Source organism: Seriola aureovittata, chromosome 5 (assembly GCF_021018895.1).
Source record: "Seriola aureovittata isolate HTS-2021-v1 ecotype China chromosome 5, ASM2101889v1, whole genome shotgun sequence".
Taxonomy (NCBI): Eukaryota; Metazoa; Chordata; class Actinopteri; order Carangiformes; family Carangidae; genus Seriola; species Seriola aureovittata.
This window is the reverse complement of record NC_079368.1, coordinates 26184495-26200185: the sequence shown is the minus strand read 5'-3', so window position 1 is coordinate 26200185 and position 15691 is coordinate 26184495. Positions and strand designations below refer to the sequence as shown.

The window sequence follows — 15691 nt, the reverse complement described above, 5'->3', positions numbered from 1 at the left end:
ACCTGCTTGCTGGGGCCTTTCTGTGTGGGGTTTGCATGTTATCCACATGCACATGTGGGTTCCCTCCAGGTGCTCCAGTTTCCTCCCACAGTCCAAAAACATGCATAATTAATAATGATTTATCAACATTATAATTGCAGGTGACTAACTAATGTTTGCTAATGGCTCAATAGAAATTGAGAAATGTAATATGCGTTATTAATGTCATACTAACATTTATAATTGCAAACCTGATGACTGATTAGAAAATGCAAAACTCTAAGTTCTTATTAATGGTTTACCAACTTTTACATTTGCATGGTGACCCAAAACTTGTTTCTAATTAGTAGCTTATGACTGATCTATAAAGCATATGGAAATTATGTATAAACAATTAACAGATCCTTTAATTATAGCTTATAAACCCTTTAAATTGTGTCTTATCAGAAAGTGGCACCCAGTACACACAAAAAAAGAAAAAATAGCAGTATTTCCGAACTTAAGATGGTGGGCCTTTACTTTGTCGAGTCCCCCATTTCCCATGGTGTAACTCATCACTTTGGACTGAAGTATCTGCCAAATGATCAAATGTAAGTGTGCAACCTAACCTATTTAAAATCCCCTCTCTTAACCCCATTGATGCATATATGAGGAAAATATATATATTTAATAATTACAATACAGCCATCAGGTCTCTTTTTCAACAAAAGTTTTCTCTTTCCATATGTTTTTATTGATGTTTGCATAGGTTCTCAGTGTACTCTGAAATAACTCCTTGACAGACACCCCTGCTTTTGTGCAGAAGCCTGAAAATAAAGCACCAAAATGAAAAAAAGGTAACTGTTCTTAAGCCATAACCCTAGTCCCCTTTGAAAGGTAACTCTTTAACTTTTACAACCAGTCAGAATGAATATAAGAGATGATGAACCAAAGATTGAAGATTGTCCGGTAGAGACCAAAACAGTAGTGCTACCACAGCCAAAGCATCCAACTGTTGTAATGGTGTATTTTAAAAGGTTAAAACATAAAACAAATAGTTTGAGAAAAAACGAATCATTAAATTTTTTTTGGTTGTTAAGCCCCAATGAGACAAATTGTTGTTTGTGACATTGGGCTATATAAATAAAATGTACCTTGACTTGACTTGCAATTTTGTCAATGCTTAAGATTTTTCAAGACTTGCAAATACCCAACTTAATTTATAATACTGTATGTAGGTATGCAAATGGATGGACAAAACATCAAAAGCTGAATATATATATATATATATATATTGAAACAGTGATGCAGACAAAAAATAGAAGCAGCAAAATCTGCATATGGCCCTATTAATTCGTGATAAAGAAAATTGTAAGTATATTAAATGGCTTTGTTTGATTTTTAGGGCTATACCATATACCTTACATGTACCACTTTCTGATGATAAGGTACCATTTATAAAGAAGATGGATTCATTGATAATTAATGCTTAATTTTCTTCTATTGCTGCAGATAAGATGCAAGTTCAATTGATAACCCACTACTTGATAACCCAGTACTTGATCAATATAAAAAGAACACACTTTGAGCGGATTGTGCATGTAATGGTTCCTGATTCAAATTTTTTCAAAATCTAAAGACAAAACAACTTCACAGATATTTCCAGCTGGGGGTTGTAGCGCCGCAACATCGCCCTCTTTTGCTCCGGACATCAAATGACATGTCTGCTTTTGTCAACGACAACCAGGCGAGTCAGACAGTCGATCCGTTTGGTTTGCCTGTGGTGCTAGCCAGCCAGCCAGCAACAACCAACCGCCTGAATGTAGATCCGCATGGGCTACTACTACTCTATCTCTCCGAATAACCCAGCGGAATCATAAGATAAGGATCCCAGGATGGTGTTAGTGCATGTCGGATATCTGGTTCTTCCCGTATTCGGCTCAGTAAGAAACAGAGGTACGGTATTAATATTCATATCGATCCAAAACATGTGCCCTGTTTATCTTAATATTCACTGCAGCTGTTGGCTAGCTAGCTGGAGCTTAGCCGTTGGGTTAGCTCGCGTTAGCTAGCTTAATAATTAACGGTCAAATTATTCGCCAAACGTGATACTACTTTAACTTGTATTCATTGGAGTTAATATAAATCACCGAATAATGTAGTTTGCCGGGTGTAATCACGCCTAATTATAAAACAAATACCGCCGCTGAAGATAAGCTAACTGGCTTCTTGGCTCAGGCTATACCTTGGAACGGAAACATTTCTCACAAAGGATTCCACATGCACGGGGCGTGCGGTCAAAACCACATCCCCGCATAGACAACCGATTTTAACATGGGATACATTTTATTCGTGCGACTTGTAATTCACTAACATTACGATGCATTGTTATCCTCCCCACCCCCCCCAAAAGGCGCTATCCTGTATTTGCACTGTAAAAAAATACCGCAAAATAGACGTAGCCTCTCCAGCCAGTCAGCTTATCTGAGCCTGGATGATGTCATTTGAAGATCATCTGCTTCTGCTAGCGCTCGCCGTTTTTTCCACCGTGATTTCACTAATTATTATCCGTGTCAATCGGCCAACGGTCTAATCGATAGATGGCCAATTGCCCGGTGAGCGTGGACTTCCGAGCCATCAATGCATCAGTCGCCCTTTTCTTTTATTTGCTAATTGGCAATTCAGCAGCTGTTTGTTTGAAGCTGCCGAATTGCAAAAAAGACCCGAGTGTGCGGTCACAGTTAAACAATGATAAAGCTACAGTGTAACATTAATTTTATAACAGTGGCATCAGTGATTTCATTGTGCTTTTATTTCTGTTCTTATTTCCCTGTTTCATAGTATGGAGGCTGGCTCTACATTCTGCATTTATCAGATCTTTGTCGTCCCCCCCATTGTGTAGCTAATGATCATCTGCTGCTGTGTGGTGTGGCGTGGCCTCTGCCTGTTCTCTGCATTTAGCTGTATTGTGAATCCCTTCTTCATTTCCTCTTTCCATCAGAAGACGACATTGGTATTAAAAAGCACCCCCTCCCAAGATGTATTCAGCCATAGACTTTCCATGTTAAGCAGACTAAAACAATAGCTAACACCTAGAACAGAGCACCTTTTTGTCTTTTTTTCTGTCAAATTGCTGTAGCACTGAGTTAACATTTTAGCTCCTTTTTAGATATCAGTTGAATGTCATTGTGTACCTCCCATCCAGTCTTGATAGACAACATGCTGTAAATTCCTGTAAAGTGGATACATTTTGCATGATCTCAAATACTGCACTGCATTGTTGAACACCAGAATTTGGCTCATCTTCCTTCTCTTCACACAAGGTGCAATGTACGTGAATGAAATGACCTACGATTAAAAAAAAAAAGAAAAAAAAAGCATGCAAATTGGAACCACGTGCATGCCATTTTTATTGTTAAACTCAGCATTTCAGCAAATGCTGTAACATGATCCCTTGAAATGACTGAAGGTACACTGCACCTGCACACAACAACCTGCCATAACTGTCTCCATTTTTGTGTAATCCTTTTGTTCCCTTTGCAAATTTCAAGCTTCGAATCACACTGAATTGTCAGGGCTGTTTGCCCTTTAATGGGCAAATGAAACCAAACATTTAAGTAAGCAAAACATGCGCACTGGTGGTTCATCACTTCCCAATTTTCCCCACTAACATAAGGCCAAAATGCTATCCATTTCACAGGGATGCCTATTTTCCTGCACTGCTAAAGAGATCCTCTATTAGTAATAACGTCTTTATTGTTTGGTTGTGGTCTCTCTTTACCTTTTGTTCTGGTAATAGTACTTTCAATGCATGGTCACATTTATGATTCATAATTTTTGGTTTTTGTTTTTCTACATTGACTAGTGAAAATCCAATGTAATCTTTCTGTAGTAAAGATGTACCCTGCTGTACTGGAATCATGTGCTGTAGCCAACACGTCTGCTCATTGGATGCCGCTTTTGTTCTTTTTAACCCTATATGGAGCATGGTGGGCCTTGCCTTCAGTCTATGTTGTTTATTTTTGTTGCATGGATTTATACTATTATTACAAACAAATAAGAAAAAAACACAAATTCCACATATACTAATATTTTTCAATAAAGAATATAGTGTTTTTCCTAACCTTCAGTGTGCTTCTTGCTGATTTCCATTTATTGTCCTCCCTCTCCCTTGTCCCTACCTGCCCCCTCTCCACCCCCCACCCACCTCCTCTCCCGCTGTGACAAAGATAGACGATTTCCACGCTTCCTCCATCACAGGGCCCGAATGAGTCTATCTGCTGTCATTCATGGTGATCGTTTTCACTGAGACGCTTGAAAACGCAGTGTGCTACTTAAAGTGTAGACTTGAGCCTTTGACCCATGGCAGCAAGGTCATCTGCTGTCTCCCCAGCTACACTGACGAACTGTTAAGCTGAAAATATTGCTGGAAAGTCATGCTGCTTATCTTTCCTGGGTGTGTTTAAAATCATACTGCCTTTCTCAAGCGTACTCCTAGTAAATGCAATGTAGACTTTGCCTATTTCCTCATGATTTAAAAAAAAAAAAGAAAAAAAATTCCTCTGTTTACGTCAGAATTCGTCATGTCTTTTACACTGTCAAAGCAGATTAAACTCAAACCGTATTGGATTTTTGCATCTTCTGTAAGAACTGCACAATTTTAATCTTTAAACTGGCAGGTTTCTGTAAAATTCACTGCTTCAGTTTCTGCCAAACGGACATAACAGAGCACAGCATGTTGGATCCTGCTCCTCTGCAAGCCTATTATGGCTTCTTTTGGCCAGGGTTTCCTCAAAAGTTTCTAATCAAAGCTAAATTTGTTACTGCAGTGTCTCAGTCCTTCCATAATCAAAAAGGTCTTTTTTCAGCCCAAAGCACAGTATTAAAACCATATTGCACCACAGCACAAGCTAGCCTGTCTTTTTCTCCCTGTTGAGTCTCGACAGCAGTCTGTTCGCTGCAGTTGCCAAATAGCTGTGGTTGGAGAGAGTAAAAAAAGCATTCAAGCTATTTCCTCTCAACTCCTGAATGTTCATATGGGAAAAGAACAAGTAGCGCTACAGTATACTGTATTTGTAAGACACAAAGAAGCAGTTCAGTAAAGGAAAGATGCATAATGTGAATTTATTACCTGGTGTCATTTTTAAGAAAGAAGGAATTGTTCTTTAAGGTTGTATATATAGAGACTTGGCACCTAAACAGTTTAATGTATCTCTTAACAGACAGCCTGGCACTAAAGGTTTAGTTGCATGAGTGCACTGACCTGCTGTCAGCTGCAGAATTTACAAGAACTGAGCTGCGTTGAAGACCACATATTGGTAGATTTCATCCGTTCTGATCCAGTTCGCTTGTCTGTGAATCAGAAGACCAGGAGTCGATCCAGAGGTCGGAAATGCAATTAAAGAAATGAAAGCTCACGTTTTGTGTGCAGGACCGAAAACAGTTGTCATGTTCATGGTACTTGTGGTAACCATCATTTTCCCACCCCCACAGAAGTATTTTTCACCCTAGGTAAGAGGTAGGGCTTCATTAACATGCTATATCACACACAGTGACACCACATTTCACCCACAATTAATTCCAGTTAATCTCTCCCCTCAGGTGCCTGACAACTTCTCCTTATCCTCCACAGGATCCCATTTCAACCGGCAACAGCAACAGCAGCAGCAGCAGCAGCAGCAGCACAGCCATGCTACCTCTTGCCGGCACTTCCAGTTAGGTCCTCAGGCTCCGCTGCCCATGGACTTCCCCATGCCCCACCCAGGGCAGCCACAGTCAGGCATTAACCCCCACCTGGCCCCTCCCGGCCACCAGCATGGCCCTCCGCTCCACCCACCCCTCAATCCCCTGCCCGCTCCCCAGTTCCAGGACATCCCTGCCCCTCCCTTCCTACCTCAGGCATTACACCAGCAATACCTCCTCCAGCAGCAGATCCTCGAGGCCCAGCACCGACACATCCTGCCACCCTCCAGGTATCCACACCGGTTTGCAGGGAAATTTACAGTACATGAAAGACAAAAGACAAAATGTTTAGTTTTCCGTTATGGTTCAGTCAGACTGTTCAGGGATTATGATTTTGCAGTGGCATCATATCAGGCAATGTCTGTTTCCTGTGGGGGAAAAAAAACGTGATGTTTTCAAATGCTTGGTTATTTGTCTTAGTAGACGCACCCCAGAGAGAGTTCCTCACCAGCCCCACAGATTGCGGCCCGGGTACGAGTTTGCTCCCCCACTTCATGTCCCCCCTCAGCCTGTGGTGCAGCAGCCACGCTACCTGGCTGAGGGCACAGACTGGTAAGCAGTATGCCTCTGATTATACACTATCCAGTGCCACAGAGGCAAACAGCTGTTTTTTATTTGTTAGAAAAGCACATTGTCACTGTTATTTTTCAATAGAATTTGTAACAAACATTGTACACTCTCATTAAATGTAACATTAATGCAGAAGCAGTTTCTTAAGTAATAATGGAATATTTTTTTAGTTTCACAGTAGTTATTTTTTGTAATGCTAGAGTAAAACAAAAGTTAAAAAAAAAAAGTTAAAACAATCAAATATATAAAAGAAAAAAATGAAAGAAAGAAAGAGAGCTTAATATTATGACATGTCTGACTGGAAAATATGTGGAAGATACATCATACATCCACCATTTCTGGGAATTCTACTGGAAAAAAAGGATTTCTTTTTTAAAATCACAGCCAAGGTCAAAAATAAGTTGTAAAATAGATGCCAGGCATGTTGGAAACACTGTGTCTTTAGATCACTGATATTTTTTTTGGAAATGTCAGAAAATAATTGTGTTTTGGGAAATGGTATGTAAAGTGTTCCAACAAGTTCTTGGTTATTAAATCCCTGAGTTGTATGGTGCTTTATCTCTGTAATTTCTCTGAAGAAATTCTATTAGGAAGCAGTAGATATTTGATATAAATAGCCTCATATTAATAGAAAGTAAATAAGCTGGAAAAGTAGCTCCCTATGTGTATGTGCTATGGATAGTAGTAGTTGAAGAAATGTTCTGATGCAAAATGTGCACAAAACCAGGTCCAACTGGACTCAAGTACTGCAGCTCCAAATAGCTGAAATCTAGCTAGAACTCAAACTCAAAAACACAAAATGGTGAAATCAAAAGTGATTTGGACACAGCCTACAACTTGTGTGTCACTGACTGACTTGTTTTCCGGTTTCTGTCCAGGGATCTAAGTGTAGATGCTGGACTGCCCCCCCACCAGTATCACATCCATCCGCTGCCGCAGCACTATCAGCACTACTTGACCTCTCCTAGGATGCACCACTTCCCAAGAAACAATGCCTCAACACAAGTGGTGAGCCTCCTCCTCCTCAGTACAATCAATCATGCTTGTCTTGATGAACTCCCAGCGATTCTCCCATGGATTTCGGTTTCTGAGACTAATCTCGATACCTAGCAACCTGGGGTGACCTGTTTTCTTTTCCTGATGTCTGCTGCAGAGCTGATGGTTGCTTCTTTTATCTGTCATCTTCCAGGTTGTCCATGAGATCAGAAATTACCCATATCCCCAGCTGCACTTGCTGGCTCTGCAGAGTCTCAACCCCTCCCGCCATGCATCTGCTGTTAGAGAGAGCTACGAGGTTTGTGCTGCCACTTCTTTTCTCTCTCTCCTTAGCAGACACACCAGTCTACACAAATTCATCATTGTTTTCTCTGTGACCAATGCGCTGGACAGGCTTGAGTGTGTAACTGATTTTCTTATTTCCAGTTACTCTGGGTTCCAGATGCCTCAAATGGTGCAGCAGTCTTTAATCTCATGACATTTGTTTTCATTTGAACAAGATGCAATTGTTTTCTGAGAGGCTCTTTCCTGTTCTTTGAAGCACCAATTTCATTATATCACATATTTGTCTTTTGCATTTGAATATTTTTTACACAAATGCAAATATTGTAAATCTCTGCAAGCAATTACAAACAATCATTTTCTCCTATTTTTAACCAGAATTAAAAGACATGCCCATGTGGTGTTTCCTTTGTAGGAGCTTCTGCAGCTGGAAGACAGACTGGGCAGTGTCAACCGTGGAGCGGTCCAAACCACCATAGAGAGATTCACTTTTCCCCATAAGTACAAAAAGGTAAACTGGTCAGCTTTCTACTCTCTAGCCAAGTGGTAAATCTATTTGATGTGGTGTGTGGTACAGAAGAAGCAGTGGGCAAGAAATAAATTGAGCTAGATGTGAAAGACAGGAATGGGAAAGGGCAGCACTTGCTCGAGATGATCAAAGAGTGAAGGCGAGAGTTGTAAGGGGGTCACGACTCTCCCAGTAGTTCAAGGGTCAAACTAATTTCCGTTAGCAGATTAGTGAGACAGGTCTGCAGTGTGCACAATTCAAGGCGAGGGATGACTCATCCAGCTGTCTGCAGATATGTGCGTGGAATGAATTTGAAAAACCGTCTGCACTGAATATGACCCAGATACTCTGGAAGGGGTGTCAGATCATTTGGTACATTGTGAGTGAGAGGAAGTAATTGAGTCTTTTCCATCTGATGTCTATTTTTTTCTCTCTGGGAAGCATGATTAGGTGACTCTTTTCTTCTTTTCTTGGCTGACTCGGAGACACCCATGGCATAAACATAACACGCAGCTGCACGTCACGCTTTAATAATTTAAGTCTGTTTGCCTTTCTCTCTGCAGAGAATACCCCAGGACTTGAAGATGTGTCTGGATGATGAGGAGCTGGACACAGATGAGAAGTGTACCATCTGTCTGTCAATGCTGGAGGATGGAGAGGATGTCAGGTAAAACAATCTATTTATCTTTTGCTTTTTCACTGGCAAAAAAGCTGGTTATACAAATGTGAATATAATAGTTGTACATACAATTTACTGTCCCCTGGGGGATTTGTTGTACCTGTCCTGCTCCTCAGCTACATGCAGTTTTTAGCCACGCTAACGACACGGCTCTCTGGATGGTCTGTCAGTCGGTCCAGCAGCTATTTAATTGATTGCTAATAAACTTTGTACACTAATTCATGATCCCCAGAGGATAATACTACTGACTTTGGTCATCCAGACCTTGGATTTTAGTGAAATGTCTTGATATATACTGGATTGATTGCCATGAAATTCTGTACAGATACGCGTGGTTCCCGAAACCATTTATCCAACAGACTATTGTTATCCCCTGACTTTTCCTCACGTACCACAAAGAGGTTGACATTTGTGTTTTTTGGCGAAAAGTCCCGACAACTTTTCGATGGATTGCCATGAAATTTCAGTGCTCAGTTTATTGGTAATTACTAGATCTTCCTCCTGTTTCTTACCTGGTGAGGGTTTAGATTGAAATGAGACTGAAATTATGTGATGTCTCATTTCCTCAGCGTGTGGACTTGTGTTGTGATAAAATGTACTTTTAAGGTTGTTTGGGAAAACCTCCCCTTCCCCAGGCGGCACTTTTCCTACTGATTAGACATTAGAGAAACGTCTTCACATTTCCTAATTTAAATACATTCACAATGCTTTCTGTCAGAATGGACACTCACCCATCGGGTCTCAGCAGTTTTTAACCCTAAATTGGTTCTGCCACGTAAGTTCAAAGCATCAGGTCCAAAAATCCTATTACGGGATTTCTTCCAGCACCTCATCTTGAAAATACTTCCAGACAGCGACATTAGCATTTCACACATTTTATGATGTGTGTCCAGTGTTGTGATCTGTCTAACTGGCTGTGTGGCAAAGCAAGTTTATTTTACTCTCTGAGAAAGAAAAAGGAGGCACGAATAAAAAAGCAAGTGAAAACCTTTCTAGGGTCTGATGTTTCTAGATCAGTGATATGTTAAGCGCTCAAGGGAAATGTTCAGGGAGACTGTACACATAAATTCTTAGAGGTAAGATGTAGAGCTACATCTGCATGCCGAATATATTGTTCATGCAGCCTGTTACGATGGGATATCCATAAACTGTCTGTTCTTCCAAACATTCATCATTCATGCCTGTTCTAGGCTTTGTCTAGTTCTTCTAAGTCACAGTCAGATAAAAAAGACAACTGTATGAAGAGCATGTGTCTTTGGTTACACCTGGACCCAAAATGCATCTTAGGTGATATAATCATAAGTGGACAGGTGTAAATACACATGGAAATGCATAACAATGCATTGAGACACACTTCGCCATCAATGCGCATGATCGCCACCGCACATAACCAAAGAGAAAATGTGGAGGGCATGTGAAGTTGAAAGGATCTGATTTATGAAGGTACAATAACCACACAAGTGTCCTGTGATCCTTGCAAAGCAATCACAATCAATCAAAAAATATGTCATAAATGAATATGATGAAGCCTATCTTGCTCTCCAGTTCACTATCATTACAGTGGTAAACAAAAACTGTTCGTTTGGGCAGTTTAACCTCCATTTTTTTGGGAAGTTAAGCACCTTTGTTCATCTTGGTTGATAAAAAATGTTCATGATTTTTTTGGCTTCCAAAGAGGCGCTGGCTTAAGTCACAGTCAGGGGAGGCACTAGAACTGTAGTGTTATTGCAAATATGTTCCTGAAGGACCAACTAGTAATATGTGGATGTAAAATTTTTGAAGTCCTTACTAAAAGGCCAAATTCTCTCTTCAACTTTATTGTCAAGAGTAAATGTGCATTTTTAGCAGCAGTCAGTTTCATACAGATAAAATCAAATGTGAGTTGTGAAGTGAAATTTGATCACAAGAGGTCACTTGAGACGCATTTTGATGCCAAATGTGAACCACAGCCAGACAACTGGGTCTATTCTCGACACAATCTGGATACTTAACACGACAGCACCCATGAATCACATGCACATCAAAGATTTAAAGGCCTTCAACTTGGTGTAACTAAGCAGAGTACCCACTGCTGTTACATCCAGCTGTTGCAACTATTCTTTTGGTTTGGTTAGGTTTATTGACATTATATTTAGAAAATACAACATATGAAACTTACTTCCAGCATTGTCACTTACTTGTGTTTTCACAGTCCACTAACTTTATGAACACAGATGAAACTCAATATCTGACATGAAAAAATAAATATTAAAAAATAAGAACAAAAAACATAGAAAATCGAATAACAAACAATTTATAATTTTTTCATTAAAGCAGGCTAGGGGTGCAACAATTTATTACTTTCATTATTGATTAATCTGCAGATTATTTTCTCAATTCACTGATTCATTATTTTGTCTATGAAATTTCTGGTAATTATAAATAAATGTCACGTCTAAAATGACTTTCATATTGCTTGTATTAAATCAACAATTGTCCAAACCTTGCAGAGATTTCTTTTACTTTCATACAGCAAATCGTCACAATGGAGAAGCTGTAGTCAAAGACTGTTTGGCATTTTTGCTTGAATGAATCAATGAATGAAATATTTACTTGGTTATTAAAATACTTATGGATTGATTTTCTGTCAATTGACTAATTAACTAACTCTTTCAATGCTAAAAAAAGGGAAAAAGTAACGTAGACAAAAACAAATGTCTCCAAGACAATGGCTGTATGATATAGGTCAAAGTGCAAATATAAATGAATTACTTGATACTATATAATAAGTTTTAATTCTAGAAATATAACAATCATCAAAAATAATTGATTAGCGTTTGTTTTACAGGTAGAAAGATTTGACCTCTCTAATCTTCAATATTATATTGTAATCTACACTTGTGCAAAATTGTTGCTTTCGAGTGAATATTATATATCTGCAAATATGATGATACTGTTTTTTGCTCAGATAATTTTAAGAATTAAGTTTTCCTTTCTCGGTAGAGGAAATTCTCTTACCTCTTAAGACGAATAAACCAATAAAAACTGATTACCTGAAATCACATTATCACAAAGCTGAAAAAACAGCTGACAATTGATTTGAAAAGACAGCGCAGTAACACTTTAACGGGATTCGAGAGACCTGTAAAATAAAGTGTTACCGACTGCTTTGATATGTTAATGAAGTACATAAAATTCTGACCATGTCTGCTCTGTTTTTTCCGTAGGAGATTACCCTGCATGCACCTCTTCCACCAGGCGTGTGTGGACCAGTGGCTGGCCACCAGCAGGAAATGCCCCATCTGCAGAGTGGACATTGAGACCCAGTTGACCCCCGACAGTTGATAGCTCCTGTCGACTCCTGCAGCTTTGGATCTGGTCTTGTGAATTCTCCATTGCCTACCCTCTGTGGGGAGGCTCTGCCAAACATCCCTCTTCCCCTCTGCATCACTCAACGAGCCTGCCTAGTGAGACAGCTGTGACAGAGGGATCAACAAAGCACACTCACCTACAACACAACGAGGGACGGGGGTTGATGCACAGATAAGTGGCTGGACTGAAGGTTGGTTGAATGGACTTCACTGGATGTAAACGGTAGGAGCGGACACGTATGGACAGATGTGCTGAGGCTTTACAAGATTCTGTCAGATTGCGTACCCTGCGTACATTTCTCCATACAGCCACCAAGAAAGAGAGAACACTGACTACCAACCTCCCCAGCTCAGTGTGGTGTATTAAGGCCATTTCTCTGCCACAACACCCAAACCCTTTCCCCCAGGCCTGTGAAAAATCCTTTAAGCTGCACTCTGCCCAAGCCCTCAGCACATCTGTACAGAACATTATCAAATGATTAGCATGAGGTTGTTTGGTGTGAACTCTTGTAGCTGAACGCTTGTGGTGTAATGGAGTATAGTACTGAATAAGTATTTACAGAGTAACAGTGTTGTGTAGCAAGCAAAAGCCTTTTGAGAAATATGAAAAATAAACCTACAGAGAGGGTGAATACAGCTCTAACAGTGAGAATATTCAGTGTGTTAAATCATAGGTAAACGAGAGAAAGAGCTAGTTGTGTAAAAAGGCCAAAAATCCCTCTTTCTTGTCTAACATGGTTTTGGATTTACAGTTAGTAGATGCCATCAGAATTGATGCTAAACCCGCTAACTGCAGGCATGGCTTCCAGTGATCTGTGTAGTGTCGTAGTCGGGCCTCTATAATCTAGAGCAGAGGCCTCAGATGTGCATGCTGTATGGCAGGCTTGGGCTGTATCGTTAATATTGTGGAGCAGTAGAAACAGGGACTATGTCTGTGCATGTGAACCGTATACTATGACTCTGACGATCCCACTCATTCATAGAGGAGGACAAAGAATGCACCTGATACCCCACCTCCCTACACCCCTCCCCACTCTAGACCAAAGTTGCCCTTAGACACCGATCTCAGACAAATGTAGCATTTCTCTCCTAATATTTATTTGTGATTAGGATTCAAAGAGCTGCCATTGGATCTGTGTCTAACAGCAACTCCTCTGTGTTGCCTCACTCATGGCATGATCGTGATCATGAGAGGCCGGCATGGGCTTGAGGATGCAGTGCCTGAGTCTTGCCATCAGAGTGAATAAAATCTGACATTTGTATTACCTATTACCAGAACCTTATTGCCTATCGAACAAGCACATGTGATTTCTATATACAGTGAATCGCCTCTGTTGTGTATCGGCTCCTTTCATTTCAATCTAAGTTGCTCCCACTGTTTGATAAAAAGACTGTGTCTGGTGTTACAGGGAAAATACAAACTAGTTTGCCTGTGATATGTGCTAGAATGTGTATGATTGTCCCCACAACCCCTCTCCCCCATGGTAGTAGTGTATGGTATTGCTAGAACAACTGTGATATGTTCAGTGATAGAAGCCGTTTTCTCTATATCATGCATGAACCATGTTGGCGTAGTTCACTTGAAGGAGGGTGAAAGGGAGAAAAAGCCATCCATTTGAAAAATACCAAACAATTGTTCTTAACATTTGTTTTATTTCAATTGTCTTTTTTTCTGCCATTTCTTTTTTTTTTTTTTCTTATTACTTGTAATTTTTTTTTTTTTTTTTGCTCACATGCCAATTTGGACATGGTACTAATATGCCGAGTCCTTGTCCATTTTAACCATAGTGAAGAAAAAGCTGCAATGCTGCAAAAACATATTTATTGTTGTTATAATGTAGCTTGTGTTTTGTAAATGCACTATAATATGGAGATGCCTGAGTTTTGGTTTGGTGATGTGGGTTCTTCTTGTCCTAGATTTTGTGTTTCTTATCAGTTTCAAGTATTTTCATGCTTCCTTGTGTATTATTGGAGGGTAACTTGACTGTTTGTGTTGCGTTTTTTTTTTCTTTTTGTATGAAACCTCCATCCAAAAAACTACAGATGGATGAAAATGGAGGTTCGCTAGTTCACATAGAATGCTGTGATTAAAGATGCCTTAAGTATTTAACAATCATTATTTATTACTAACTGTAGCTAGCTAGCTATTGTGGTGGAATATTTAATGTCTCTATCTCATAACTTTGCAATTTAATCAATATATTTATTTAAAATAACACAAAATATTAAAAAAAGAATACCTCATTATGCATTGGTCGGTGGGGATGCTTTTGCATGCCGTCTGTGTTTTCTTTTTCAAAGGAGAAAAAAAGAAACTTGTTGAAAAATTGACTGGGGGTGTTTCCCAACACATTTTCTAGCCAGCATGGTGCTGTTGATCTGGATTACATTCCATTCATGTCATTTGTTGATTTTACTTTAACATATTTTTTAATTTCTTAAATATCATCCCTGCTTTGAGCTGAAGCAGATGACGGGGTACAACCCCTTTTGTCTTAGTATGGCTCCACAATTAGCTTGCCTTTGTTATACGATACTGCTTTGTTTCCCATAATCAGTCATATTTGATTTAATTTTTGATATTTGTTTTGTTTTATTGTGACCACATTCATGATATTTCATCATATCTGGATCTCAATTTAGTGCATATTATTTTAGGACCCACGTAACGAGCTGTATTATTTGTTCTTATGTATTGCTGGCAGTTGCTTTGTGTGGGATTTCGGGAAGTATGTAACATGCTAACTTGAGCCATTGATCTTATTGAGCAAACTTCTGGTGTACTGTGGTTATACAATATAGATAGCGTGTTTTACACCTGGGTATAATAAGCTAACTACGTTTTCGGTGTGCATTTCTTATTAATACTCTACTAATCCTGCAAATTATTATAACATGTATTGGATTGGAATGAAGCTGGCTGGTCTTACTATTATTCTTATTTCATTTCGTGCTCTCACTGGCCTTACCCCATGCCCTCCACAGTGTACCCCATTACTCCAGAGCGAACTGGACAGTAGCCATAGTATTAACTCAAGCTGATGAACCGGAATGAACAGTAGAACTTAAAGCACAAGCTTTTTAATGCATGTCCTTCTCAGGTTTTCCTATGTGTATGTGGGAGTAGCTCTGTAGATGTGTTTAATATGATGCTGTACCTTCTTGAATATTTCAGATGTTTCTTTGCTGCTGAAAAAATGTCGATTATTAACCTGCCAGTGAAAAAGGGAAGTGGCCATCTTTGTACAACACACTGCTGTTTTGCTGTAACCGCGCAATGTTTTATGATCTTGAGTATTTTATAGAAAAGTAGAAGTATGTATCAATAATATGAAAGCAATAGCTAAATCATAATGAAGAATAACATGATCAGTGAATATTGTGGAAAATCTTTAGATTCACTCTGGGTGGATTTTGTACTGTATTTATTACTAATGATGATGCAAAAAGTTGCATAGCTTAACCCAAACTGTTCTGTCTCTTTTTTATTTATTGTCTTGTATATGATCTTTTTGTATGTGTTTTTCAAATAAACTGCCTAAAATGCTGAGAACTAATCTAGCTTGTGGTGGTATGTGGTGTCCTGTTGTAGTCATTTACTTTAAC

The 15691-nt window shown here is 39.4% G+C and overlaps 1 protein-coding gene across 2 annotated transcripts; it reads left to right on the top strand.

Moving 5' to 3' along the window:
• The first annotated feature begins 1538 nt into the window (after positions 1–1538).
• Positions 1539–15642, top strand: ark2cb (arkadia (RNF111) C-terminal like ring finger ubiquitin ligase 2Cb). 2 transcript variants are annotated; one of them, XM_056375852.1, is made up of 8 exons: positions 1539–1914; positions 5591–5930; positions 6124–6252; positions 7149–7278; positions 7460–7564; positions 7964–8059; positions 8620–8723; positions 11942–15642. In XM_056375852.1, the coding sequence occupies exons 1-8, from the start codon at positions 1854–1856 to the stop codon at positions 12057–12059; spliced, it is 1083 nt and encodes a 360-aa protein (XP_056231827.1). In that variant the 5' UTR covers positions 1539–1853; the 3' UTR covers positions 12060–15642. The 2 variants fall into 2 exon arrangements, with proteins under 2 accessions (XP_056231827.1, XP_056231826.1); XM_056375851.1 differs by having other exon boundaries at positions 1542–1914; positions 6121–6252.
• Positions 15643–15691: the final 49 nt, after the last annotated feature.

What these genes read in the sequence shown, in the direction of transcription:
- ark2cb (XM_056375851.1), top strand. Translation starts at nt 1,854, where the DNA reads ATGGTGTTAGTGCATGTCGGATATCTGGTTCTTCCCGTATTCGGCTCA. An exon ending in CGGCTCAGTAAGAAACAGAG is followed by an intron (nt 1,915 to 5,590) that starts GTACGGTATTAA and finishes TATCCTCCACAG; the next exon opens with GATCCCATTTCAACCGGCAA. An exon ending in CACATCCTGCCACCCTCCAG is followed by an intron (nt 5,931 to 6,120) that starts GTATCCACACCG and finishes TATTTGTCTTAG; the next exon opens with TAGACGCACCCCAGAGAGAG.